Raw genomic sequence first — 25,993 nt, forward strand, 5'->3', positions numbered from 1 at the left:
TTGCGTGCATATTGTGTTTATTAAATTTTTCACACAGTTCTGTAGAAAATAAAGCAAGATATAGGGTATTCTCGTAAAATCTCGATAGCTCGCCAATGACCTAAGATAAGGGTCAGTAACATAAACAAAGCTGCTCGCTGTTTGACAAAGGATTTGCAGATCCCTTACAATCAGCTGCTGTTACGGTTCATTCAAGTTGTCATGCAGTCTGTCGATATAATGAGAATCTGCTGAACTAGTAAAGGTGAGAGTTGCATGCAATATGCGTCTGGTATAACTAGGTCACTGGCATGTCACTGTCAGATTTACAAGTGTCAATCTCTTTATCTACAGGGTACATGTTTGTCAACAGAAACATGAAACTGTTAAAAATTACATAGATGTATTATTGTCATATTCTTTTGACACACAGCAACGTTTTGTGATTTAGCTTTTGAGCGTTTAAAACATAATGCTTTTTGAAAAACCTGTACGTGCAAGGCTCGTGTTCATTTTGGTTAAACACGTGAAATGGCCAATCGATTCCTGAGGTGTAAAAGGGGGTGTGTGCAAATGGGCTTGAAATAGCAGTGGTGGTATTCCTATTATCAGCAAGACTTGCAGACCTGTTATCTCTCTGGATTTCATTAGTAGTCTCCCGATTTGGGGACATATCTCCTGAACTCTAGATTTAGGCTAAAAATCTCCTGATCTTTCAGACTTATCTCTCTTTCCTTTCGATATAATGCACATGACCTAGCTCATTCACAAAAGTTCGCTGTCACTTTTGCTTTCTTTGTTTCATTGATGGAGGTAGTGCAGTAAACAATAAGGAGGAAATGTCAAAGACAAAACCACGTCAGGTCTTTGTAGGAGTACCATCCCGAACACTATGTATGTTAATATTGTCATGGGAAGAAGCTTGTTCTGAAAGGAACCAAGACACCAATCATTTAAACCACTGGCATTGTTTGTATTAATTGCTGTCACAACTAGACTTCCTCAGTTAACTTTTATATGAAAACCACCTGACCTAGCTGAGAAAGCGAAACTTCTCCCAAACTTCCTGACTACATGTAAGTGCCTGCTTATACATAATAGGTTCAGTATTTTTTCGTCTTTTGCCAAGTTTTGGTAGCTGCATGAACATCAAAACAATAGCTTAAAGAAAAATTGAATCTGATACAGGATCTTACTTGAAATGAGTAACTCACTATGTCTTCCTCGGGTGAACCAGTATCAAATTCATTTGTTTGTGTGTGTGTGTGTGTTGGGGTGGAGGATGTGGGGCATGTGAGGGAATCTCCCTCTCCAGCAATTGTCAATGTCAACAAGTATGGATTTGATGTACAGAACATGACTGATTTCCCAGTTGATATTTTAACTTATAAATTCACAGTATCTGTGTCAAATTATCTGTCTTACATGTATATCTAGCAGTTTATAATCCAGAGTTGAAAGGTAAAAAAAAAGATTTGAGAACCTTTGCAATGGGGTTGAAGCACTGGTTGAACATTATTTAAGTTATCTATATAGTACTGGGGTACCTAATTAAACTTAAGTATATTAGAAATCATGAAACAGAAAGTGCTTACTGTATACACAATTTTTGTACTTATCACTGTTTTGTAATGTTTGCAGCACATGTTATGATGCACCATAAAAAATTGAATTTTTGTACGGTTCGTTGTACATTTTACAATAATGCAATGAAAAACCTATTTCTAGGTATATTCAAAAATGGATGGATTCAAAAAACTTCATGAAGACCTTGAGAAGGTGATTGAGAAGGATGACAGCAACAGTTCAACTACCACCTCAGAGATGGAAGACCCTAAACATAGCAAACAGACCTTCCGTCAAAAACTGCGTCACATTTTACACACAAACAAGTTTCAGATTGGTGTCATATGCCTTGTTATTCTGGACTGTCTTTTGGTCATAGCAGAATTATTAATTGACTTAGAGGTATTTGAAATTGGTGAAGCAAAAGACGAGCTTGGTCCTGCCAAAGTGCTTCATTACATGAGCATCACAATCCTGAGCATCTTCCTGATTGAGATTTTTACCAAAATATTTGCCATGGGCCTGGACTATTTTAAGAACAAGCTGGAAGTGTTTGATGGCATAGTGGTGGTTGTATCTTTTGTGCTGGATGTTGTGTTTGCCAACCAGGAAGGTGCCTATGGTGGTATTGGGTTGCTGATTGTGCTGAGGCTGTGGAGAGTTACGAGGATACTCAATGGTGTGTTCTGCATAAAAATTGTCTATGACAAATGAAATCTTTACCAACAGATATTGTATTTTTCAAAACATATTTTTATTATTTTTCCATTCGCAATGTTGTTAACACAAAACTTAATTATTTCCATCTGAAATGAATTACAAACATCATGGGATGCTGCTTGTTAACTGGGCCATACATTTTGGAAGATATAATATTATTTGTTCTGCAGTACATATAATCTTTATTTTTATTGACAGGTATAATAATGTCAGTGAAAAAGCAGTCTGAAAAAAGATGCCTTCGTGAAAGGATGTTAAAGGAAGCAGCAGAACAAGAACTGGCCAAATTCAGGGAGTATTGTGCAGCCCAGGAAAAAGAAATTGAGGAACTCCAAGCATTGCTAAAAAAGCATGGGATTGATTTTCCAAAGATTGAAAAGCCAGTAGAGGTCAGCACCATCAGTGTTACAGCAGAAGTAAATGAAGTTGATGGCTACACCAAAAGACCCGATGATAGCAATGCTTAAGATTTATGTGGAATTCTCTGGTTGGAATGGATTTGAAATGATATCAGGTTATTCTGACAAAGTATGCAATCTGTAGAACTTAGGAATTTGCCCTTTTCCAGACCTTTGTGCCCATGCTGATCTTAATTTTATAGAATTTTTTCTTTGTTATGCTACTCAGCAATCAAGTTAACTTTTTTAAGCAATTTGAGCACGAGTGGTTAAAATGGTCATTAAAAGCACATTTTGAAATGGAAAATTCTTTAGTAATTTAATTAAATAGAAAAAATAGATAAATAAGTTGACAAAAAGAAACAAAAAAAAATAGGCAAAGGAGACATCAGGATTTCTTCACGGTATTTTCTCTTTATCTGTAGAAGAACAAAAAGAAGCACATGATGGAGACTTTTTATTCCCTATTTATATGGGGTTCTCCTGCCAGTTAAATATAAACAGAGACATACAAACAATTTCTCCATTCTTTATCTTAAAAACATAATGATCTTTAATATCACCTGTTGATCTAGTTTTGGTATCACAAGTTAATCTATTTAAACCATTATAAAAACTAATAGTTTTTATGTAAAAAAAAGACTTGGAGTAGACTTCCTCTATTAGAGAACTTTTCTGTTTGTTAACATGGAATGTTACCAGTCTGAGAGCAAGGACATTTTGAAGGGAGCAGACCTTGTGAATAGGTATTATACAAGTCTGTAATTTTGATATAACATGTGTAAGACATAGACCCTCAGATGTCATTTCTACATATCAAGTGAATTATTCTGGGTCCACTGTATTAGACTAGTTGTTAAGTTGCCAATGAAATGAAGTATGATAAATGTTAATGGACTTATCCTTTGAATATTCCCAAAGGCTATTTTGATATTTTGACTATGGCATTTTGCAGTGGGTGTCTTATTTAATATACAATTGTTCCTTTATTCATATAATGGTAACAAATAATTTGTACATTGTCAAGTTTAATTGCTTTTGTTGAAGAACATTAGAATTTGAGCAAGTTTTTTTTTAATTCTGATTGCTTGTAATTGAAGTAAGGTTGTCAATTACCTCCTGTAGAAAATACTCTATAATTGCAGTCTACCATCTCATTTAATACTAGTTTGAAAAAACTAATGAGAATGAGATAGTAGCTTGTACAGATTTGATTTTTTTTTCAAATCTCATGTATGTGCAATCTATTCAATGTTTTCTCCTTTAGAAACATTGCCCAAGATTTTGATCTTGATTTTACGGACCTCAGCAAATAAATCTTAGATTCTCTTCATATTTTGCATTGATTGAAAGTACCCCGTAGATTACAGTGTACTTTATATGTTTTTGCAAGAATTACTGTAGTCAAAGTTATTAATTTCTTATAATTTCTTCATAATATGTTATGTTCTTCTCCTTTTTTTGTGCTAATTTTTTTCAATAACATCGCTAAAAAAATTTTTAATTTTTCATGGCAAGATTGTTATCAGTCTTTTAACTGTAAAAATAATTATTTCATTTCAACATAGAGGCTGAAAGAATTGTATCCTGTGCAGAATTGTTTATATTGTATGAGACTAAAAAATTCAGAACTTCCATTTACACAAGGATTTACTTGAGGTGCTTACTTTGTTACTTTTTTAATTTACACTGTCCTGGAAAGGGGCCACATGAGATTTTGGCATTCTTAATAAAATGTTATTAAAGAACATCACTTTATCAAGTTCAAAACTGAGAAATATAAGCACACACACATTTAAGACACGGATGTTTTTCTCCACTTGATGTGAATAGATCCATGGATTAACCTTCTTTTCACTTTGTGCCAATTTTTTAAACAAGGGTATCAATGTCATTTTTTTAAAGGCTGTAACATGCTATCCACTAAGTAGGTGATGTAAAAAAATCTGCAACATATCCCCATCTATACAGACTTATACTTTATTAGAAAGTAACTTACCTTTACAGTAACTTCTTCCACCTGTATCTGTATTATAACTTCTATCTACTGTTTTATCATTTAATTTAAATAAAATTAATCATTTTATGTCAGATAGTAAAGAATGAAAGCCAGAGATAAAAATATAATATTTTCATTGTCATACATTGTTGCAGTATGTAGCCATTACAGGTCCTGTGCACACTTATTTCATTTGACTAAAAAATGGCAGCTCTCCAAATTCTTTAGTACATAATTATAATTTGCATTCAGGTATTGCATGAAATCAAACTGAAATATAGCTTCAAGAATTGTGAAGATCAATAATTTACCAAAGTACCAAGTGCATTATAAATAATGTTCTATGTAATATGTTATATGTAGTGATTCTACATTTATTTATTTTCTTTTGTCACATGTTTAGTTTCAAATTATTGTACATTGCATGTTAAAAGGACAGACAACCATAGTGTGTTAAATGCAAACTTAGTTTAGTTTTTAAAATGCAGAGGAACTAACCATGTTGAAATACTGTGCAATATTAGCTGTAGCTTGACCATAATAAAAATCAATTTTTATGAAATGTTCAGGGTGTCTAATTCAATGTACATAGCATATTCAGTCAGCATAAGGATTCATGAAATTGTATAAATAGTTGCTTTGTCAACTTCCAGAATGATATTACTCATCTTTTTTGAAGTATGATATTTACTGTAAGCATTAGCCTGCATAGATCTTAGAATTTAGAATGATTTGCCCAAACTGTGTATGAAAATACTCTCGCATAATAGATATCCAATGTATGAATGTATGACCACTTTTGAAACTAATAATCCTGCATTACATTCATATTTGTGGAGTATTAACACAAAGAGTAGCACATTGAGCAATTTTGTTCCACAATAAAAAAATGAAAAATAAAGTACATGCCTACTTTTTCTGACTTTGACTGAATCTGAATGATCTCACTTTGTGTAATTTCAATTCAAATGCTGATTATTCTACACTGGCAAAATGTTTGTCAGTTGTACTGATTATTCTACTTTCTTCTTCTAATTTTTGAAGGCACTTAAGGATGGCATTTGAATTTAGACTACAGTACTCTTCTGCCTTCCTAATCTCACCCAAAATATGTAGGTAATGGCACCCCTTTTCTGCATCTGAAAGATGATGTTTGAAAGAACAGTTACAAAAATACTTCATAAATGGACTTGTACTGTGTTCAATAATTGATAACATGTACCATGTTGCTGAAATTCAAGCAACACCTTCATTTAATACATACACCTCAAACATTTAAAAATTACATCAGATTCTTTAAAAATTACATCAATATACACTTTTCCTTCAACAGAAGCAGTTTACAATAATGTTAAATTATAAATTATCCTTACATTTTTCTCTGGCACATTCTTTTTGCAGCAAATTCAGCACAATTTTGATAAGTTGGACATCATTCATAATCACCTGAAATTCAAAGTCCAGTTGAGCAGAGCCTTTAGATTTTGTCACTTGTTTATGTGACAATTTTGGGGACTTATATGATTATTTAAATTTTTGCCCTATAGATCAGGCCTACCCAACTACCAGACTCGCACATAAGGATCCTGAATTAACCCGTATTTCAGACCACACTACCCGTTTTCAAGGTGTGTGTCAGACCACATTTCGGAGTATCATACCCCAGAACAATTTTTGTAGGACGACCGCGGACTCATCCTGTCAGTGTTCTGACTGATGCTCCGAAATGCGATCTGACACACACCTTGAAAATGGGTAGTGTGGTCCGATATACCAGTTAATTCAGGATCCTTATGGGCCGAGTCTGGTAGTTGGGTAGGCCTGTAGATGTCCTATTACAAAGGCATATTACATACACTGTAAATAATGAAATTACCATTGTTCAAATTTTTTTCTTTCCCTTATCTATCTCTTTTTACAAAGTAAAATACAAAGAACGTTGTACAGAGGTTATCTATTACTTTTTAACTGATGGTTGTAGACAAACACAGTCAATGAAATCAGAAAAATTCATTTGTTCTCATTTTTCACGTTAGATCCTATAAACAGTTCCTTAGACAACAGGTCGTATGTAGAACGAACATTCTCAGTTAAAAAAATAGTTTTTATCGTCAGCTAACACATGTAAAAATTAGTGCTTACTCTGTAGTGTTCTCGCTTTTTCTGATGTTTTAATAGAAAACCGCTTTCCTCCAGCTGATTTACAACTTGATCAAGTAAGGTCCTTTTGTTTAAAGCAACCTAAAAAAAAAACAAGAAAAGTGTAAATTGAGCACTTTACATTGATAAAGTTACTTAATTTTAGCATAAATATTTCCAATAAATGAAAGATTGATGACTGTAAGTTTTAAGCAACATGTAAATTGATATTCCCAGTGTATACCTATAATCACAATATCATCTTTAATAAAGCAGACACATTGAGGCAGGTAACCATCAGAGATCAGCAATCTATATCTCCCCCACTACAGACAGGGGCAAAACTCTCTCAACCTGTCAGGATCATTTAAATGATCCAAATGATGTTTTAAGAAGCTGTACATTCAAACTGATGATGTTGAGCTAAGTAAATAAGTAAATGAATCCTGTCAATTTCTTTTCTATCTTACACTTTGCTCTGGTGCATTTTGGTCAATTAGGGATTTCACATCTTCAGATGTCTCCAAGTCTGCCATGCAGAATTGTACAGTTCTACTTTCTTCGAATAATTTCATGAGGCCATCTTGTAGACTTGCTGTGAGGTGAATCTGGAAGATAAGTACTGGTGATAAATTTTTTGACAGAAAGAGTAGCTATAGGTTACAATACTAATTCTGTACAATGTTAAAATTTGAGACAAAATTGTAGTCATAAATGGAACTGCTGTAATACACAATGAACTCTAAATACTACAAAGAGGTATTAAACAAATGTACATTCTCCTGAGCAACCACAGTATAATAATTTCAGCCCCAGTCTTAATTATAAATGATATATAACACCGACTTACCAATGAAAGATTATGAGAATTGCAGTTTTTTATTATGTTTGACAACTGGAAAGGCTTGTCATAAAACAACTGGTGCAGGGCCTGCACCTCCAGCATTCGGTTCAGTTCCGCATTTGGATCTTTCTCAATGGCTGAAATAAACAGATAACAAATCATGAAAATTACAGTAACTTAAAGAAAATGCTTCACCCTAACAAATTTGATAAGTAGACCAACAAGCTGTAACTCATTGTATACAGGCTGAAGGAGAACTTTTGTTTTGTAACTTTTTTATGTTTAATAGGCATTCCAGATACATTTTACATTTTTTTTCTTTTCTTTTCTTTCTTTCTTTAGGAAGAGGGAGGATGTCAAATTGTCAACTTGGACAATTTCTGAGCATTAATATAACAGCATTTAAGTTTTTCTTGGGGTTAGTTTTAAATATTTCCCACTTAACAAGCCAATGTCTAATGCATTTTTTTCATTTGAAAAAAAAGGGTCTAAAATATCTGATTTCCTCAAATCTGTCAGTCAAACTAGTAAACCAACTTCTCAATTTTGTCTGGCCTTATAATAACTTTGGTGACATCAATTCTATTAAATGGATACTACAATTTCTTAATTCTGGAAACTGGATGTGTATCTTTCAATGGATATAATACAATATAGTGCATAGAAATCCCAATGAGACATGAAAATTCTTGGTTGGACCTTTTTTCTGTCTGGTGATATACACTGTAACTGATCACCCCATTTCAGGCCTAGAGAAGTCCTCATCAGACACAGACCAACCAAAAGGGACATTAAAAAGAATATATCCCTAAAATTCTAAATTAACATTTAAAAATTCTAAGGCAATACATAATTTTTCTTTTAGATCTGTAAGTTTGAATCTGTAAAACCACTAAAGTCAGCCTTGAAACTTGCCAAAGTAAGAAGCCATTATTTCTCGTTGTTCTCTGAAGATCTTTATTTTTCCTCTGACATGAAGGAGGTCCCCCAGGTTGAATCCTTCCTCTTTACATTGTTGGATTTTTTCAGTTTCTTCTACTTTTTCTTTGAGACCTTTTATAAGAACATGGAAAAACAAACAGATAAGAACCCCTTCTGATACAGTGATTTTTCTTTAATTTTAATTTTATTTAACAATACATGTTTACTAGTCTAGCATTTTTGTCACATTTATTTTAGTGAAGTTCCCAACAAACAAAGGCCTAAGGAAACATACTGGTAGGTCTTACTTATAGACAAGGCAATATGAACAACTAATAAAAAATCAACTCTCTAGAAAAAACTAAAATGCATGTACTACTACAGTTGTAACCTAACACAGTTTTATAATGTTGTTATTCAACAAATATTTATTCAATGAACACCTGTACAACAAACCTGGAATGATGCACTTTTTTACTGTCAATGGATCTGGATTCCAGCAGCAACAATTTATGACTCCAGTGCTATCGTCAACTGTATAAAAATATAAAATATGTTAACATCTCCTCAAACCCACTTTAAAAACATGCATAACCATAACTAAAGATAATTAATAAAATGAAACCCCCAAAACAATGTATGTTGATTAACAGAAACTGATCTTTCTGTGAAAATAATCTGATGTTCTGACTGAATCAAGATCAAAATTAAACTAAAGAAACTGTGATACTAAGGATTTTTAAACAAATGGTTCCATTTGAATTTTTCAAATCAGTTTGGCCATTTTAACTTTTTTAAAACATCCTATGTACTCATTTCAATAGCTTGACAGAGTTGTGGTTATATCATAAATACATAGATGAAAGTTGTAAAAGTTGTAAAAACCATATGAAATAAATTATCAAAATGAAGAATGAGGCATAAACCTGAGAACTTTCACCCATGTAAATAGTATTCAGAGAACCAAGTCTTACTTGCATATAAAAACTGCTTGCTCCTCTGCTCCACCCTGACAATCACACCCATCAAATCCACCTTACTAACAGGGTGGTTCATATAAGAAAACATCCCTTGAACTGGGGTAGCTGAAGAATACTCAGTCATAGTCAATACATCCCTGATGTAAAGTTTACAAAAAGTCTGCAAAGCGGGATCCAAACCCCAGTATATCTGTGGGTACATGGCATTTGCTGTTGTCGAGGTCTCATTTTCTGCTGCCTGCTTTTTATTTTCTGCTTCAGCCATATTTACTTGTACCTGGGTACATGTGAATTCTAAATTTGTATTTCAGGGTTTTGTGCTGAATAGTAATATATGGCAGTAGTTACCATAAAAGTTGAGAAATTAATTAAAAACAATTTTTGCATAATGAAAATACATGCATTAAAAAAGTATACACCATATGTGCCAACACAAGAAAGATTTGTACATGTAGAAAACTGTTGCCTCAGCTTTCAGTCTTACATGCTAGGTATATATTACCTCAGGTAAGGTCTCATATTCACATGCGTTACTTTCAAGTCTTTAAATATCCACGTATTGGGAAAACAGTGTCCTCTAGATCTTGCAGTATGTATCACATGCAAATGCTGCCCTTTTCTGTCAGTTCACACACCAGTTTTTTCTCCAGCTACCATCTTTGATGTGACTGCATGTGCACTGCATTAACTCAGTACCTGTAACACCAAATTAACACTCAGCGGAGTGCAGTCAACCAAAAGGATGACACTAACGGACTAAAATGGTAATTTTACAATCGTAGACTACTTCTCTACATGACACGGAAACCCATGTTAACACTCATATCTACGTTTTTTATACGCACACGTACCCAGTAGTGCATATCAAAGACAGTAAAAAGAAGTGCTAACGCATGAATTTTCGTGCTCCTCTCTGAGCCTTAGCCACTTCCTGTGAAACTCGAGTTTCGCGGTTTGTGTTTAAACACGTGACAATAACATACGCTGTCCCTATTCAGCTTGTGTGGGTGGCGACACAAATCTGTTGCCACAAAATCGGGCTCTGCTACAATCTTCTTAAAAGAACAAAAAATATTACAGTTTTGGGGAACTCAAATGAAAAAGTGTTTTTGAGGAAAAATTGAAAGAGAGAGTCATTCAGTTTAATATTGGACGTCATAATTCCTTTTTATGTCCAAAGTTGAATGATAGGGCCTACTAGACAGGGGGTGAGTTGACAAGGGTTTGGAGCCGTTGGGGGATGTGGGAGGCCGTCAATACAATTAAACTGTTATTATATATTTTTCTGCAAGGGATTTCCTATAATGTTAATGAACATGTTAACATTAATGCAATATTGATGTATTGCAGTTGCGGATTTGGGGGGGGGGGGGGGGGGGGGGGGCGTCAGGGGGGCCTGACTCAACCTTCGATTTTTGAAAAAAAATGGTCCCCTCTCGAAATAGGAATTTTGACTAGCTGAATCATAGTTCTAAATCGTACCAAATGGCACCGTTCGCCTCTAAAATACCAAAATGGCGGCGGAGGGGGGACGATAAGGGGTAGCTGAAGGATACGGTTTTGCATCCGCGGACCCCCTTCAAATAATCCTGGATCCGCCCCTGTATTGAGAGATATATGGTGTCGGCTATAAAAGTGTGCATACACGTGGCATTCCCTGTAAGAATAATTGAACAGTTAAGGAGGATATGGCAAGGCATTTGGTAGAACACACAAGGAAGCATGATATTCCTAAATTGTCCAATCCTTGAATTTAAAGGGATAATAATTAATTAATATAACTCTTCCTTTTGGCCAAAAAATGAATTTTCCTGGAGTAAACAACAATTTTCCCATACTTACTAATGGTTAATGAATCTATTTTTACATTCAAAGTTAGTCCCTGGTTTTTTTCTAAAAAAGTTTTTTTTTTTTTTTTTTGTTATAATCTCTTAAGAGATTACAACTTGATGCATTCTGTAACATATATAACTGACCTTAAATTAACATACATATTTCTCTCATTTAGTAGGTGGTGGCTGGTAGAGAATACCGGATCTTTCTTGGTTACATATTGTTATGTATCTGGCTAGATTTTGTATTGTGTCATGATTTCGGTTTTGCATTAGTGATTTATTCTTTATTTATTAACTAATTAAGTACATGTATATCAATTATTGATTGATTAATTCTCAATTCTCATTAACAATTAATTAATATTGATTTATTAATTGGCTCAATTCTCATAATTTTTAAATAATTGATTAACAAAAAACTAAGAATCTGTTACTTTGCTCCCTCCCGTCAGTTTCTGAAAAATTTATCAAAATCCGTCCACAACCTTTTCCATACTGTTGCTAAATACAGGCCAACGGAATCAAAAACTAATGAGCTCCTTGGCGGGTGTAATAACTCATAATTACTAAGTTTGTAATTTCAAAATCCTTTAGATAAGGACATGTAGCACGGTTTAAAAAATTTAATTTAGAAAATCAATTTTATGCGAAGATACCTGGTTCATGATAAAGAACTTTAAAGATCAGCGTGTCTTAAATGCTCTGTTTGTATTTACTTAGTGAAATCCTGCCTGCTGTCAGCAGAGCTTCTTAATCTTTAAATGTTGATAATTTGCGCTTCTTTATGTGAAATCTTTGTTTCGTTTCAACACATCTTCGGCTCTGCAGAGATGACTAAAATAGTGGCTGCACGTTTTTCACCATTTTTGCTACTTTTCATGCATACTTTTTTCCGTGAGTATATCGAAACAGCACTATTAGCAATATTGCAACTCCAAGAAATGGCAAAAGAATTATGTTGAAATATTTAAATTTGAATGAGATAATAATTTCAGATTTCATAGTGACTTCTTCCCGGCTGCGATTCGAGAACACAGAATATGAACTTTACCCAGAAGCGAAGAGTTGGCTCGAAGCTAGAAAGACTTGCTCCCAATTAGGCGGAAGACTTGCCAGTGTCAAGACAGAAGAAGTGCAAAACTTCTTGGTGAAGAATGTCATCCAGGCAAAGGAGCACGTGTGGATAGGAGGGTTTGTTGGAAAGAGATGGTTCTGGACTGATAGTAAGTAAAATGGTTGCAATGGTTGGGGTATGGTGTTAAAATTTCAACGTTAAAATAAAGCTGTGGAAATTAATTGCTTACCACTTTCAGAAATTTCCCTGAAATGAGATTTGTGCATCTCAGAGTGACTAACCGTTTAAATGTACATTCTGTACTTTTCAAATCGATAATTTTGACCCCATTATGCAACATTCGCTTCAGAACATTTACATAGTTTGCCTACTACGACAAATATACGTCAACATTGTTCTTTGTAGAACAAGAGATAGAGTGGTTTTTCTGGGCACCCGGAGAACCCAATAATGACGGAGACAGTGAGGATAAGCTCCAATTGTTTTACAGATATAAGGGTAAAAAAACACTTTATATCGATGACACAAGGCGATATACATTGTATTTGATAGGCCTTTAACCCGACAAAAACTAGCACTGTTTGAATAAAACAATGTTTATTAATATATTGGAGTATTTCTTATAGTAAGAAACAAAGAGTACACATGTTGTCTTACACTGTATGCGGTTTGCTTTGTTGGACTTGATGTTTATTGTGATACGAAATATTGGGAATCATTAATTTCTGATAGTGATAAGTAGCTAATCTTAATCCATATTATACGAGAACTTTTAAATTTATATCCGCTAATTCTATAGCCCCTTAATATTGTAGTACACTGGATAAAACATTTTTTTCTATTTTGAATGTGGCAGACCACTTCTTCAATTACACGTGGAACGACAATCAGGGCAGTAACACGTGTGAAAACGGTGTAAAATCAAATTTTATTTGCAGATACGGTGAGTATACATGAACTTGTCTAGGAGTTTGATATTTGCGATATTTAAAAAATTCCGATCACTTGGGTTTATTCATACAGAAATGTTCAGTATGATGTTTTGTCAAACAAAACCAACACCGTATCGTTTAGATAAAGCAAAATGTGAAAACGCAACCGTCTGTCATAACGCAAAGACAAACAGTCCATGCATTGAATCCGGGTCTTGGTGCTACATCTTGGAGGGACAAACTGCTGGCCCAAATCACAAGAGAAACGACCAGTGTACTGAGAGAGGATGGACATGGGATGCTTCAAGCCAATACTGCGAGAAAAATAATGGAATTCTTGCCAAGATTGAGGACCTGCCCACAATGGAAAAGATTAGAAGCAGGATTCAATCAGATAAGTCAAGATACGAGGGGAATTATTGGATTGGTGGCTGGTGGGATAGGGATGCTCCACGTATGTGGAAATGGGTTGGAGGTACATTTCATCTTTACGTTCAATATATCCATAAAATAGTAACGACTATGAGAAAAATACTGTCAAAGACCAACAAAAAATTGATCTTTCACTCGAGTTTTGTACCTTTGTTTAATAACTGTCTGCTTCTAAGTGTTTTATTAACACGGTTAACAGAAAATCTTATGAAAATGTCTCACTGGTATGTTCGGTATATCTGTTTTACGCAAAAATCATTATTCAAACGTAGACACGATATCCATATTTACCCACAGGCGGCAACGTGTCATACACCAATTGGAAGTCAGGTGAACCAAACGAAAACAGTGACTTAAAAATGGTTTGCATGGAGATGTGGACGTCGCACCACAAAGATAACATTAGCGAATGGAATGATGAAAATTGCAAAAATACCTACCCTTACATATGCCAGTTTGGTAAGTTGCAATGTGTATTGTTGATACTTAAAAAAAGCGGTGTTACATAAACTCTTATGCCAAAGTAAATATTATTTTCAAACCATATTCAAACTCTTTTTTTGAAAATATTCATAGCGCTAAAAACCTTCTTAGTTTTGTTTCAGTAAAAATGAATTTTGAAATTTGTTTTTTATTTTTATTTTTTCAGATATAACCACACACACTAGTCCTTCAACAGGTTCAATCGATAGTATAGTGACCACACCGTCCACTTCCACAATAGGTATGGTGCCTACCCTCTTGGCTACCATGCCGTCTAATGCAACAGCTTCGACCTTTGTGTCAAACAGCATCGACATATCCAACCCAACAACGGCAATGGCGCCAGACATAAAACCATTAGAGAAAATCACTGAATCAACCAGCCTACCCACCGATGTAGTGAATTTTGGGACTCCAGCCTCAGAGAGTGTAATGGCGTTTAAACATACCACAACTGTAAGAAGTGAAGACGTCAATCATCCCATTACCAAGGGTGCGGCGACGGTGACACGTTCAGACCCCTTCATCAGTGACATGAACAAAACGCCAGATTTTGCCGGTCTTTTGCCAAACAACCATTCGAAGAACACAAGAGTGTCATCTGCAGCAGTAGCTCCTCCGTACAAAACCGATGCTGTGTCTTGGACTTCAGCTCGACTTCCTCACACAACCGAGAAAGAGACAGATGCAGAGGAGGCAAATTTGCCGAAAAAGTCCTTACCGTCTACCACCTTATCTTTGGCCCAAACTTCTAAGATGCTCCTGGTCGAGAGGAATACAAAAGTTCCAAGATTAGAGCTTTCTGCAGAATTCACCACTGCTGCCCCATCAGGCGAAAAGGGAAGATATAAAAATAGGAGTGACAATGGTATGGTTCTTGAAATAAATAGGCCTACTTGTACACTTTAATATTAAAGTCATTCAAAAATTAAATTCCGGTACGTATGGCATTCCAACACTCATCTACTCAGTTAGGCAAATAAGGCATTCTTTTTAACATTTAAAAAAGTTATTTTTATGATATTTATTACATGTTATTTCTAATCGTATTCACACGACACACGCCAAGGGGGTGAGTTGACGAGTGGGTTTGGGTTTGTCACTCACAAAACATTACAGCAGAAATAGTCACCTGCCCATCCTTCGGCCTACTTTTCAGGGACTGTTCCAAAAGAGGTTCCAGATTGGGTCATTGCTGTGAGCACTGTCGCCTCAGCCGCCGTAGCATGTGGTAGTTGTCTGCTGCTTGGCGCTCTTTACAAGAGGTACGCGGTGGGCAAATACAAACGCAAGTCAACACATTATTTGTGGCCATTTATGTATGTTCTATGGTCATTGCGTGAAAATGAGATTAATAGATTCACAGTTTTACCTCCCATTGGACGTAATGCAAAAAATTATGACAAAATATCTCCTTCCAACGACCCTATAACAGCCGCCAATTTGTTAGGCCTGGTCTGTGTTATACATAATATATGTATCTTTGGGAAACGATGTGTTCCGTTTCAACCTAATGCGTAATTTTGTTTAAAATATCAGATAACACAGTTATTTTATGGCTTACCTTGCATCTTAAATGGATTATCTATTCTTCTTTGTGAATTAAAGTGTTTACATTTACCATATTGATTCATTCCAGAAAGAGGAAGAAAAAGAAGATCAAACCAGATGAAAACGAAAGCAAACAAGAATGCATCGTTGTTCCTTAATCTCCAATCACAGGGTGCGCTTAAATTGTCTGTTACAAAATAATTGTACCGCAGATACTTAAATTTTGTATACTTCTTTGGAAGCCCCTGGTATCAGAGGGTAGTTTATCTTCTTTTGACAAACATTTCGTGCCAAATTTCCCACATATGTTCTCGACTGGGGCTATGTAGGAGAGTATTTGGAGAAAAATTTAAAAGATAAACACCCCTTTCAGTCATAACATGTTTTATTTGCAGTGATTTGCCGAGTTCGAAGTAGATATAATGTCAGAATACACTTCACTACAAGACATCTGTTCATCAGAAACATACTAATTATGCAGAGACGAAAACTTTCAGGAGACTTTCATACAAAAGATACTATATTATTAAACATTTAAAACAGAAAAAGAAAAAGAAATCCTATGATTAAATCAAATCTGTATTTAACAAGCAATTGTTTCGTCAATCCTTTAGTAGTCTTTTTCAATGCAAACGTATTATATAATTTATATCATTACGTATCATTGTAAATATTATTGTTACTTTCCTTATTTTCTATAGACTTATATGTTTGCGCTTGTGGTGTATTTGTTAGGTTATAGTCATTTTGAAAATGTACATGTACCAACATAATTAATTGTAGTCGACTTAATTTATATTTGCAGTGATCAAGCTATAGCCCCTTATTTTTACTCTAACTGAAAGGATAATGAAATTAGGTGAAAAAACACGCTTTAAATGGGTAGACGTAAATTGTTAACATTTAAGCCGTCTAAGGTCGTTTGCAAAAAGTAATTATGGCAAAAATCTCACACGCCACTTAAAACGATTTTCGGGATAAAGCGACACATAAACAACTGACAAGCGGGCTATGATAAGCGGGTTACAAAGAATAATGAACACATACTGTATTAACAGGAGCAGGGCACGATGTTAGGTAAGCATCAGAGTAAACTGTGTCAAAACAGATTTTCAAAGCATGTCGTCTATCATGGAATTGTGCTGTAGTTTAATCAACAAAACTATCACAAGGTCTACGTAATAAACACACTATATTTACTCATGCAATTAAGCAGTTATATGAAAATGGCAATGAGAAAGTTATAGGAAAAAGCATAAAATACTTCGTTCCTTAATCGTAAAACAGCAATTAGGGGGAAATGCTTGAAAAGAAAAGTAATTATTGTTTTAGAAAGTATTCGTGATGAGTTGCATGGGTGTTATTACTGTCGCCAACAGTACTTACCCTAATTTCTTATTCAAAACAGTGCTAAATGCATTGTGTTACAGCCTGGTAAACATTGTGTTACGTAAAAATATAGCGATCTTATCCAACAAACACTTGGATTATAAAATATACTATTTCTACTCTCCATTCAGTTTGACAAGGGTCTCGTTCTTTTATTTCCTTCAAATACAGCCACCTTCGTGTAATGGTCAAACTCAAATAAAGTGCTGGATACAGGGAGGTTCAAAAGCCTAGAATAGAGTTTACATAAGGATAATCAGAGATTGGTCTTTTGTTCTCTTATCACAGTCAACCATACCTTAAAAGCATCGGGGAAACGCGGCATTGTGCTTCGAATTTACTATCGATCTTAGAAATCGATATACACCTATCACGACGCACATGGTGATGTGTAGGTTACATTTACGTCTCAGTTCAACTCAGAACTTTTTAACGAATCCAATCTAATAGGTCTAGGTATTTGTGAACAAGTTACAATAACATGTTTACCAGACTTTTGTTGATCAAGAAATAAAGTTGCCGACGGTAGGGATAACTTCCTGAGCGTGTTCGATTTTTAAAACAAAGTCTTTTGTATTTGCACGTGCGAATAAAAAGAGTGGCAAACTGTTTGTTGTCATAAATTCAGTAAGTCTTACAGTGTATCATGAAAAGGCTCCACTCATGACAGCGTTTTGATGTCTAAATACTGTCAATTGAAAAAAATTGTCGCGTTGTCTGAGAAAAGACACTAATGGGAAATTTTTGGAATTAATCTCAAGTCTTACCTGTAATGCTGCTTCATTAAATCGATACATTAAAAATGTACTTGTTCATACAAAAATCTGACTTTTTCCTCAACATTTCTAACTATATCGTTTTATTTATGCAAGGTTCTGCAGGATCCCAATGGCAATTCTTAGGACACATAAAGTTTTCCAATAAGGTCAGAATCGAGATATTGTTCGAAAATTTTCAGATCACTGTAAGACGCATTTCCAAAGTTTGTAAGTGCATCATGTGGTCTGTTAATGCATGGTTGCACACTTGCCGAAACAGCGTTGCTTTGTGGACTTGAGGATCCTTGGTCCACGATTTGACCATTGACATAGAGGTCCAACTGTCCTGTCGGGTTCCACGCGAATGCAATATGGATCCAGTCACAGTGCGAAGGCTGGCCGCCTGAACAGCCAGGAACGCTGTATTGGGTGTAGTTTACAGAGGCTGTGTACCCACTCTGAGAGTCTTTCAGGATAGCGCCAATGACGTATCTAAAACAACATGGACAATTATTATTCCTTTGTTTTTTATCTTCAGATTTTAATTACTTTATGGAGTATCTCTCTCTCTCTCTCTCTCTCTCTCTCTCACACACACACACACACACACACACTACTTACATTTTGGACACTATAAGCTCCACATACACAGCTACACCCCTTGTTCCCGCAGTCTGTGCGCCAGAACTTAAAAGATACCACTTCGATGATTCTGACATGTCTTCCCAACTTACCTAGTAATAGTGATAAATGTGACTCAGTTTTCAAAGGCAAACAATGGGTTTTGAATCAAAGGCAAGAATGTCTTCATTTGGCTCTTTGTAAAACGAATAAATATTTATATTATAAATAAATGAATAATTAATAATTAGTATAAATAATATCTAAGACACTTTTGTTAATGAATATTCATTTTTCGATTCAATGCTTGAACCTTCTTTTTCAAGTTACCTGATTATACAATACATAGCATACAACAAACCTGGGTCCAAAAGCCGACTGTTAATCCGTTGGTGCATTGGTCAGTGTCTAACAGACATCGACCAGAAAAATCACCAAGCGAGATATAGTGATAATTCCCGACCCCATCAGTGCTAATAGCACATACTGAATTCCCCGTCACAACGTGTGTACGCTGAGTTAAAGGATAGACCCCAATTTCAGTAGTTGCATTTCGATCTCCTATGTTCGCGTACACCACTTTGGTACTGCACGAACTGGACCCAGTCCCCACTGTGCAAATGTCAGTGACTGAACATTTTCCAGTTAAGTCCCAGTAATAATCAGGAGCTAGGTAAAAAAAAGATAAAATACACACTTGAAGTCGCCTATCATTGGCGCTTATTATTTGAATTGTATTTTTATAATGAAGCAGATCCAGATACTATTACTGCTTTCAATTTACTCTTTTTCACCAAAGTGGATTATCTTATTACATTAAACACTGGCTAGCTACCATTTTCTTTTATTTCTTTTATTTATTTATTTTTTTCTGGTGTTGTCTTTACAAAAGTTGTTAAATTTAGAAAAGGTCTGTGGCCAACAACAGATACAAAATAAAACACATTTAACTGCCATTTTTGTAGAAGAAACGTTTTCATTTCATGTACTTAAATGATAAGATAAGACCGTGATTAAAAACATGTTACAGAGTCGGAATATTTCGAATATTTACAACAACTACACAATAACAATAGCACACTGAATACTCACACGGTAGAACCGCGTTACTCGTCCCTTCATTTTGATTTGACGTGTCCACCTAAAATTGAAGAAACTGTCATCTTAATAGTCTTCCTTTGAATAAAAGTTGTTTAAAAGGTAATGTAAACTTATAGTTTTGTACACTGGGGATTCAACACATCAGTCTGCATTACTCCAAACCTTTACAATTACCGAGAATACTCAAAAGTAAAAGTTATTATTCAAAATTTCACGATTTTTAAAATCTTCGAATAACCTTTATAATAATTCTGGTGTAATAAACGATAAATGTTTATTTTGAACAAAGCATTTTTTTTCGCTCGTCCTTACCGTCTGAAAAATATCACATCCATCTGAACTTTCTACGTTTGCGGTGACAGCTGACCTATTCTCCAACCTACAGGAGGCACTGAAATCCAAGGCTGCGCTGCAATAACTGAAAGCAATGCATCCCGATATTTTCATGCAACGAACACCACACTCAATTTGTGAAGAAACAGAAATGTAACCAAGGCTTTCGTTATAAAAACGAACATTAGGCGTTTCAAACTTCCCGAACCGCATTTGGTTTTGACTCTGTTCACCATACACCGTCCCAAATTGCCAAAGCGACATAATGACAAAAGGCATCAATGGCAACGAAGCAGATATCATGCTTGATAAATGATGTAGTTATAAACCAATGTTACTTCTGAATACCCAGAAAAATTGCTTCACCATATAACATAGTCAAAGCCCAAAAGGGGGCGTTGCGAAAGACCAGCAGGGACTGTAATTATCGACCTGTAGTTGAAGAAGTAGGGCCGTAGACTTTTGAGCTTATACTTTTCTGTGACAACACCGATTATTCTTCTGTATCGCGTTTGCTATATTTGCTTTTAAATTTCCACTTACTCTCACATTTCATCCATTTCCTGCCTCTAAAACAAGTAATAAAAAGGGGGACAGAGCATTGTATTTCACTTTTTTGAGTAAATAATTGAATTGATGGAGACCATATAATATTAGTTTCATCTGTCTCATCGCTAAGTAAGTTTGTTATTTGGCTGCCTTGTGCTAATCAATCTTTTCCTGTTAACACATCACTTTATGCTTTTAAATAAAAAGACTCGATATTTAAAAGTCAATATCTCGAAAAAAGCTTTGTATCCAAAGGGATAATAAAAATATACGAACAAAGCGCTTGACATTAAAATAATCTGGCTGTTGCCACATTAATGAACACGGTCTCCAATAATTGCAAGTCTTACATTATGGTATTTGCCACTGATGAACTCTATATTCTGGTTTCAACTACTACCACTAATTAAACAAGAACAACAACAACAAACAAAAATTAGCAATAGATTTTTTAAATAAAGAAGCAAATTGAACACAACGCTCTCGTTGACCATGTAAGCCCCATTTCAAGCCATTGGATGTGACAATGCACTCCCGTAGTTGTTCGGAAATTCAGTATTTGGTATCGACCTGTTTTATCAGGACGACACGTCTTTCTACGCCCACAAAGTTTACATCGCGTGTATGGAGTGAGGCTATACATGTATTGTGACTAAGGGCACAATTGCGTATATCTGATTCGCGATTAATTGCAAAGAGTAGCATGTTAACACGGAAAACATACCATGTATCAATAAAAGATAAAGGTATTACTAAATTGATTATGAAGGCTCTCTTCAAAGGGATTGACTGACCTACAATATAATTTCCCGAATGATTTTTTTCTATTTGAAGTTCATATATAACTGTGCGATGAGCCATTGTTTCGTTTCTATTATTTTTTCTGAATGTCGATATACAACGTTTCTTTGATAATTGCAAAGATAATTAACCGTCTTTATAAAAAAAAGCAATTGCTAATGTTTTAATCATTCTGACAATCTGTTAGAAATGGCAGATGTATTTCATTCTGCCTCTGTGTAAGCTGTCTTCTACATCACTGCCCAGACATTATGTACAATTGATATAAAAACTAATAAAATAATATAGTTGAACGTCAAATGCAGAGCTTTAATTGAAAAAAAAATGTAGCTGTCTTGTGAAATATTTACAAATGTTATAGTGAGGAATGACGACAACAGTTTGGAGCTTTGGAACGTTTATTCACCGACTCACTTTTTCACAGAATCTACAAGTATTTATACTCTATTTTCCCAAAGAATTTTCCATTCTCATATTACAAAACGCTATTTAATATTTCCTAATTAAGGAATTTCAGAGAGACTTGGTTATAATATAAAATATTTAAAATATTTTCCGGATTACTCATGCTTGGACCTTGTCCATCTCGAGTTTGCATGAGTTTTACACGCGTTAGAAACGTGCAAATCTATTGAAACCAATCAAATCCAACTATATGTGACTTTGAAATGTTCCATCCTTTCTTACTTCGAGAACAATATCTACACTTCACTAAGAATAAAACCGGAGTCCAAGTGACTCCAAACTTGGAGTCCAGCAGTGGTGCCTAAAATAACTCCCAATTGGAGTCAAGTTGACTACGATGGAGTAACGCCATCCCAGACCCCACAGGAGGGTCACAATTGACTCCATTCACACATCCCTTCATCCCTTGATTTATCTCTACAAAAGAGTCACCATGACCCCATATTAAGGAATTTTTGACTCCTTGGCTCATTATAAAAAAAGACATCAACAACGATGCCAAGCGGGGAGACAGCAGGTACCATGTATTACAGGCCGGTTTGTCCACGATAGGGTTCGAACCCACGTCCTCCCGCTCCGAAGGCGGACAAACTAACCACAAGGCCATCCAGTCGAATACGGTGTTAGCAGAGCAATAACAATTAGTTTGTAAATCTGGTAATAGACAGCATTATATATATATATATATATATATATATATATATATATATATATATATATATCAATGAGTGAGCATACCTCCCCAGTAACATGCATTGGCGGATCAAACCTACAATCTAGAAACAAAACCTGCTGACCTGTATACCAACATATCACATAAAGGGTGTGGGCAACTGAAAGCCCGGGCCAGTAATAAGTGCACGGGTTCTGTATGCAGAAACACACAGAAAACCACTTGTTCATGCATAAAAACCAACTATGGCCAATAAAGTAATGTTTAGACTGACAAAGGATGATGAAAACTGTTCTCTCCACGCCGTTTGACTCTGATTTTAGAGTCAGATTGACTCCATGAGAGCCAGGCGGTGATTGACTCTGATAAGAGAGTCTAAAGACTCTGGTAGTGGGGTAATTTGACCCTTATATAGGAGTCAAATTAACTCCATGAGGGTCAAGGGGTGCTAGACTCTGACTAGAGAGTCAAATGACTCCCATTTTATTCTCAGTGTTGTTGACACTTAAAAGGAATTTAACTTCCACTCAATAACTCCCTATCCTTTTACACATTTGATTCTGTTTTAATTGTTATTTGTAGTTATCGAAAGTGTAAGTCATCTGCTTTACAACATAAAGGGTAAGATGTCAAAGTATTTCACAATACTTCAAAGAATGAAGAATAAGTTATTATTATTATTCCACACGATCGACACTTCCGGAAATCTAACCGAAAGGCCCTACTCAGTTTCATATGATCCACTTATGAAGCTCAAGTTGTCAAAAGTCTACTTTCGATCATCCAACATATTTACAAGTGTCATCCGTCCGTCCGTGTAATACAATAAAATTCAATTGCTTTGCAAGTTGCTCAAATATGTGGAATCCTGATTGCTATGAAGCAGATGACTAAGATGCTACCAAAGGCATTGCTCGATGAAGTTTATTGCTTATTGCAGTTGCGAAGTATTCCTAATGTCATTTTTACATTAGTACATCTACAGCATTGGCGTATGAGCTGAAAAGGTTGGATTTTATTGGTTTACCCTCAGCCAAAAGCGAAGTAGCTTTAAAATCGTAGATTATGTTGAGTAATAAGAAATTGTAACATTCTGTTGCTGCATTCCACAACTTTCACCTTGGGTATCGATTTTAGTTTGATACATAAAGATTTACTCGTCTAAATGTTAAAATACCAATGCCATTGTCGAAAATGGCCAATTCAATATGTGAAAACGCTAATCGGTTTACTCATTCGAGACAATTTTCAAGGATACCAAATTCATGATATCAGCACTGAAATTATTAAGAACCAGAAATATACATACATTGTACATGTATAAAGCATGTTCTAAATTTGTACTGGAACTAGCCAAATTATATGTAATAAACCTTCTGCACGTTTGCATATTCTCTATCAACGCTCATACAATTCTCTAATCAGACTGGAATCCAGAAATTGTTCAAATATTTTCAGATCACTGTAAGCTGCATTACCTAAGTTTGATTCTACATCATTTCGGCTGTTGATGCGTGGGTATACATATGGTGAGACCGCGTTGCTTTGTGGACTTGAGGATCCTTGGTCCACGACTTGACCATTGACATAGAGGTCCAACTGCCCAGTCGGGTTCCACGCGAAAGCAATATGGATCCAGTCACAGTACGAAGGCTGCCCGCTCCAACAGCCAGGAACGCTGTATTGGGTGTAGTTCACAGAGGCTGTGTACCCACTCTGAGAGTCTTTCAGGATAGCGCCAATTCCGTATCTAAAACAACGTAGTATACTTTTTTTGTCGTTTACTATAAATTGAAGGAAGTGCATACAGTTTCGATTATACAAATATACTTATAGGACCAAGTAGGTCTTAGCATCTTCTCTCTCTCTCTCTCTCTCAACTTACGTAGATATTCCCTGAAGCTGCACATACACGGCTATACCAACTGTTCCTACAACTTGAGCGCCAGAACTAAGCAAATACCACGTTTCTGGGGATACCATATCTTCCCACATTATCTGTTCATTTAAATTAGAGGAATTTAGCATCAGATGTGTTAAAAAAGCACGGCCTTGCTACTTTACAAGCATGTAAATTAAAACACACAGCAAATAAGGCATAAATTCATTAACTATGTAAATATTTCAAAGAAAAGAATAAATGTATAATATTAATGACAACGATACTTTGCACTTACATAATTTGTGATAGCTTCGAAATGCATACTGTAAAGGATATTTCACATACAGCTCACCTGGGTCCAAAACCCAACTGTTAGACCGTTGGTGCATAAATCGGTGTCCAATAGACAGCGGCCACTGAAATTTCCAAGTGAAATGTATTGCATGTCACTCCCGAGCATTTGTATAGCGCATATGAAATCCCCTGTTGAGTTATCTATACGTTCAGTCAAGTAGTATATCTCCGTAGAAGGGTTAGTCTCTGCATGGCGATCGCCTATGTTTGCATACACCACGCTGGTATTGCATGCCTGGGGCTCTTCATTCAACGTACAGTTATCCGTCACAGCACATTTCCCGGTCAAGTCCCAGTAATAATCGGGGGCTGTAAAATGTAATTTTCATCAAATTCAGAAATATGGGATTTTGATAATACAAAAGTGAAAAACTTTCTTAATTTTCATTATTTTAGGTAAAGATCTGATAAGATGTTGTCTTAAGGCTGAAAACGGGGTGTGTCTCTGAGAAAGATTTAGACAAAAAGATTTAGACAAAAGTAGACAAAATTCATTCGAACCTCCACCCCAAGAAAGATTGAATTTTCGTAATATTATTTTACAGAATGTGTCTAGGATTTTATAATGCCAGATCCGTTTCAGACAACAAGCCTTTCAGTATACTAGCCATTAAAGTGGTAGTTTTGTAAATTGGGATATCTTTGATAATTGAACTTCTGTTGATGCCAAAGTGGGCTAACGAACTATGCTATCTAAACGCGGGTATGTGTAGTGGGCTCTTAGTTTTAAGGGTATAATAATCAGGCTAAGAAAAACCTATATCTCATTAAGTAACCGTTATCTAATACTATAATATGATGTGAAATGAATTGCAGGGTCCGTTAAGATAAAAAACGTTTGTGGCAGCCCCGTCTTCATCCTTAAGACGATCCTATATTTAGTTTATTAAAAAAACATTAAAGAGTCATAAATACTTTGATATAAAAAAAAGAATCTTACATGGTAGATCTGTGTCTGTCACCCCTCCTTTCTGATTTAACGCATCCAACTGTAAGACAAACTATCAATTAAAAAGTTTTTGAATCAACCAAACCAAATTGCTGATATTTATCATAAAATCAAGTTTTTAAAGGTAGGTTATCAAACATATTTTCTTTATATTACCTTGCGGAAATCACAGTTCACCTCTTAAGATTAACTTATCAAACTCTAAAACAGAAAACTATTCATGCAACTTTGAAAAAAATAGCATTTTTCTTGTTTACATGTTGT

The 25,993-nt window shown here is 35.2% G+C and overlaps 4 protein-coding genes and 1 long non-coding RNA gene across 8 annotated transcripts; 3 read left to right on the top strand and 2 right to left on the bottom strand.

Annotated features, from left to right (window-relative positions):
- The first annotated feature begins 82 nt into the window (after window positions 1-82).
- Window positions 83-5,577, top strand: LOC106176220 (voltage-gated hydrogen channel 1). Of its 2 annotated transcripts, none has more exons than XM_013558498.2 (3): window positions 83-244; window positions 1,708-2,224; window positions 2,464-5,577. In XM_013558498.2, exons 2-3 carry the CDS (start codon window positions 1,720-1,722, stop codon window positions 2,730-2,732), a joined length of 774 nt encoding a protein of 257 aa, XP_013413952.1. In that variant the 5' UTR covers window positions 83-244; window positions 1,708-1,719; the 3' UTR covers window positions 2,733-5,577. The 2 variants fall into 2 exon arrangements, with proteins under 2 accessions (XP_013413952.1, XP_013413953.1); XM_013558499.2 differs by lacking the exon at window positions 83-244 and adding an exon at window positions 793-1,055.
- On the bottom strand, window positions 5,009-10,546 carry LOC106176218 (CST complex subunit STN1). Of its 3 annotated transcripts, none has more exons than XM_087007973.1 (10): window positions 10,438-10,546; window positions 10,049-10,242; window positions 9,541-9,823; window positions 9,023-9,100; window positions 8,561-8,698; window positions 7,652-7,782; window positions 7,272-7,409; window positions 6,805-6,903; window positions 6,036-6,108; window positions 5,009-5,801 (listed from the first exon to the last, which is right to left on the bottom strand). In XM_087007973.1, the coding sequence occupies exons 3-10, from the start codon at window positions 9,809-9,811 to the stop codon at window positions 5,638-5,640; spliced, it is 1,092 nt and encodes a 363-aa protein (XP_086864099.1). In that variant the 5' UTR covers window positions 9,812-9,823; window positions 10,049-10,242; window positions 10,438-10,546; the 3' UTR covers window positions 5,009-5,637. The 3 variants fall into 3 exon arrangements, with proteins under 3 accessions (XP_086864099.1, XP_086864091.1, XP_086864097.1); XM_087007965.1 differs by having other exon boundaries at window positions 10,398-10,537; XM_087007971.1 differs by having other exon boundaries at window positions 9,541-9,866; window positions 10,398-10,537.
- A 1,597-nt stretch (window positions 10,547-12,143) lies between these two features.
- On the top strand, window positions 12,144-14,475 carry LOC106176204 (low affinity immunoglobulin epsilon Fc receptor). Its single transcript, XM_087011627.1, has 5 exons — window positions 12,144-12,275; window positions 12,377-12,604; window positions 12,862-12,954; window positions 13,395-13,399; window positions 14,470-14,475. The coding sequence occupies exons 1-5, from the start codon at window positions 12,212-12,214 to the stop codon at window positions 14,473-14,475; spliced, it is 396 nt and encodes a 131-aa protein (XP_086867753.1). The 5' UTR covers window positions 12,144-12,211.
- Window positions 14,476-15,067: 592 nt separating this feature from the next.
- Window positions 15,068-15,994, top strand: LOC106176209 (uncharacterized). The gene is made up of 3 exons (XR_001239743.2): window positions 15,068-15,171; window positions 15,463-15,568; window positions 15,943-15,994. It is a non-coding gene; the product is annotated as an uncharacterized LOC106176209 (long non-coding RNA).
- Window positions 15,995-16,884: 890 nt separating this feature from the next.
- Window positions 16,885-20,421, bottom strand: LOC106176197 (uncharacterized). Its single transcript, XM_013558461.2, has 5 exons — window positions 20,036-20,421; window positions 19,715-19,763; window positions 18,984-19,291; window positions 18,623-18,735; window positions 16,885-18,493 (listed from the first exon to the last, which is right to left on the bottom strand). The coding sequence occupies exons 1-5, from the start codon at window positions 20,357-20,359 to the stop codon at window positions 18,142-18,144; spliced, it is 1,146 nt and encodes a 381-aa protein (XP_013413915.2). The 5' UTR covers window positions 20,360-20,421; the 3' UTR covers window positions 16,885-18,141.
- Between the last annotated feature and the right edge of the window lie 5,572 nt (window positions 20,422-25,993).

This window comes from Lingula anatina, chromosome 1 (genome assembly GCF_051362555.1).
Source record: "Lingula anatina isolate TDL-2025a chromosome 1, LinAna3.0, whole genome shotgun sequence".
Taxonomy (NCBI): domain Eukaryota; kingdom Metazoa; phylum Brachiopoda; class Lingulata; order Lingulida; family Lingulidae; genus Lingula; species Lingula anatina.

Coding starts and splice junctions, on each gene's coding strand:
- LOC106176220 (XM_013558498.2), top strand. CDS start 1,720: ATGGATGGATTCAAAAAACTTCATGAAGACCTTGAGAAGGTGATTGAG. Junction 2,225..2,463: donor AGTTACGAGGATACTCAATG/GTGTGTTCTGCA, acceptor TTTTATTGACAG/GTATAATAATGTCAGTGAAA.
- LOC106176197 (XM_013558461.2), bottom strand. CDS start 20,359: ATGATATCTGCTTCGTTGCCATTGATGCCTTTTGTCATTATGTCGCTT. Junction 19,292..19,714: donor GAGTAACGCGGTTCTACCGT/GTGAGTATTCAG, acceptor TTTTTTACCTAG/CTCCTGATTATTACTGGGAC. Junction 18,736..18,983: donor CAGTCGGCTTTTGGACCCAG/GTTTGTTGTATG, acceptor CACTATTACTAG/GTAAGTTGGGAAGACATGTC.
- LOC106176204 (XM_087011627.1), top strand. CDS start 12,212: ATGACTAAAATAGTGGCTGCACGTTTTTCACCATTTTTGCTACTTTTC. Junction 12,276..12,376: donor TTTCATGCATACTTTTTTCC/GTGAGTATATCG, acceptor TAATAATTTCAG/ATTTCATAGTGACTTCTTCC. Junction 12,605..12,861: donor GAGATGGTTCTGGACTGATA/GTAAGTAAAATG, acceptor TGTTCTTTGTAG/AACAAGAGATAGAGTGGTTT.
- LOC106176218 (XM_087007973.1), bottom strand. CDS start 9,811: ATGGCTGAAGCAGAAAATAAAAAGCAGGCAGCAGAAAATGAGACCTCG. Junction 8,699..9,022: donor AAAAAAGTGCATCATTCCAG/GTTTGTTGTACA, acceptor TTCTTATAAAAG/GTCTCAAAGAAAAAGTAGAA. Junction 5,802..6,035: donor AGAATGTGCCAGAGAAAAAT/GTAAGGATAATT, acceptor ATCATCTTTCAG/ATGCAGAAAAGGGGTGCCAT.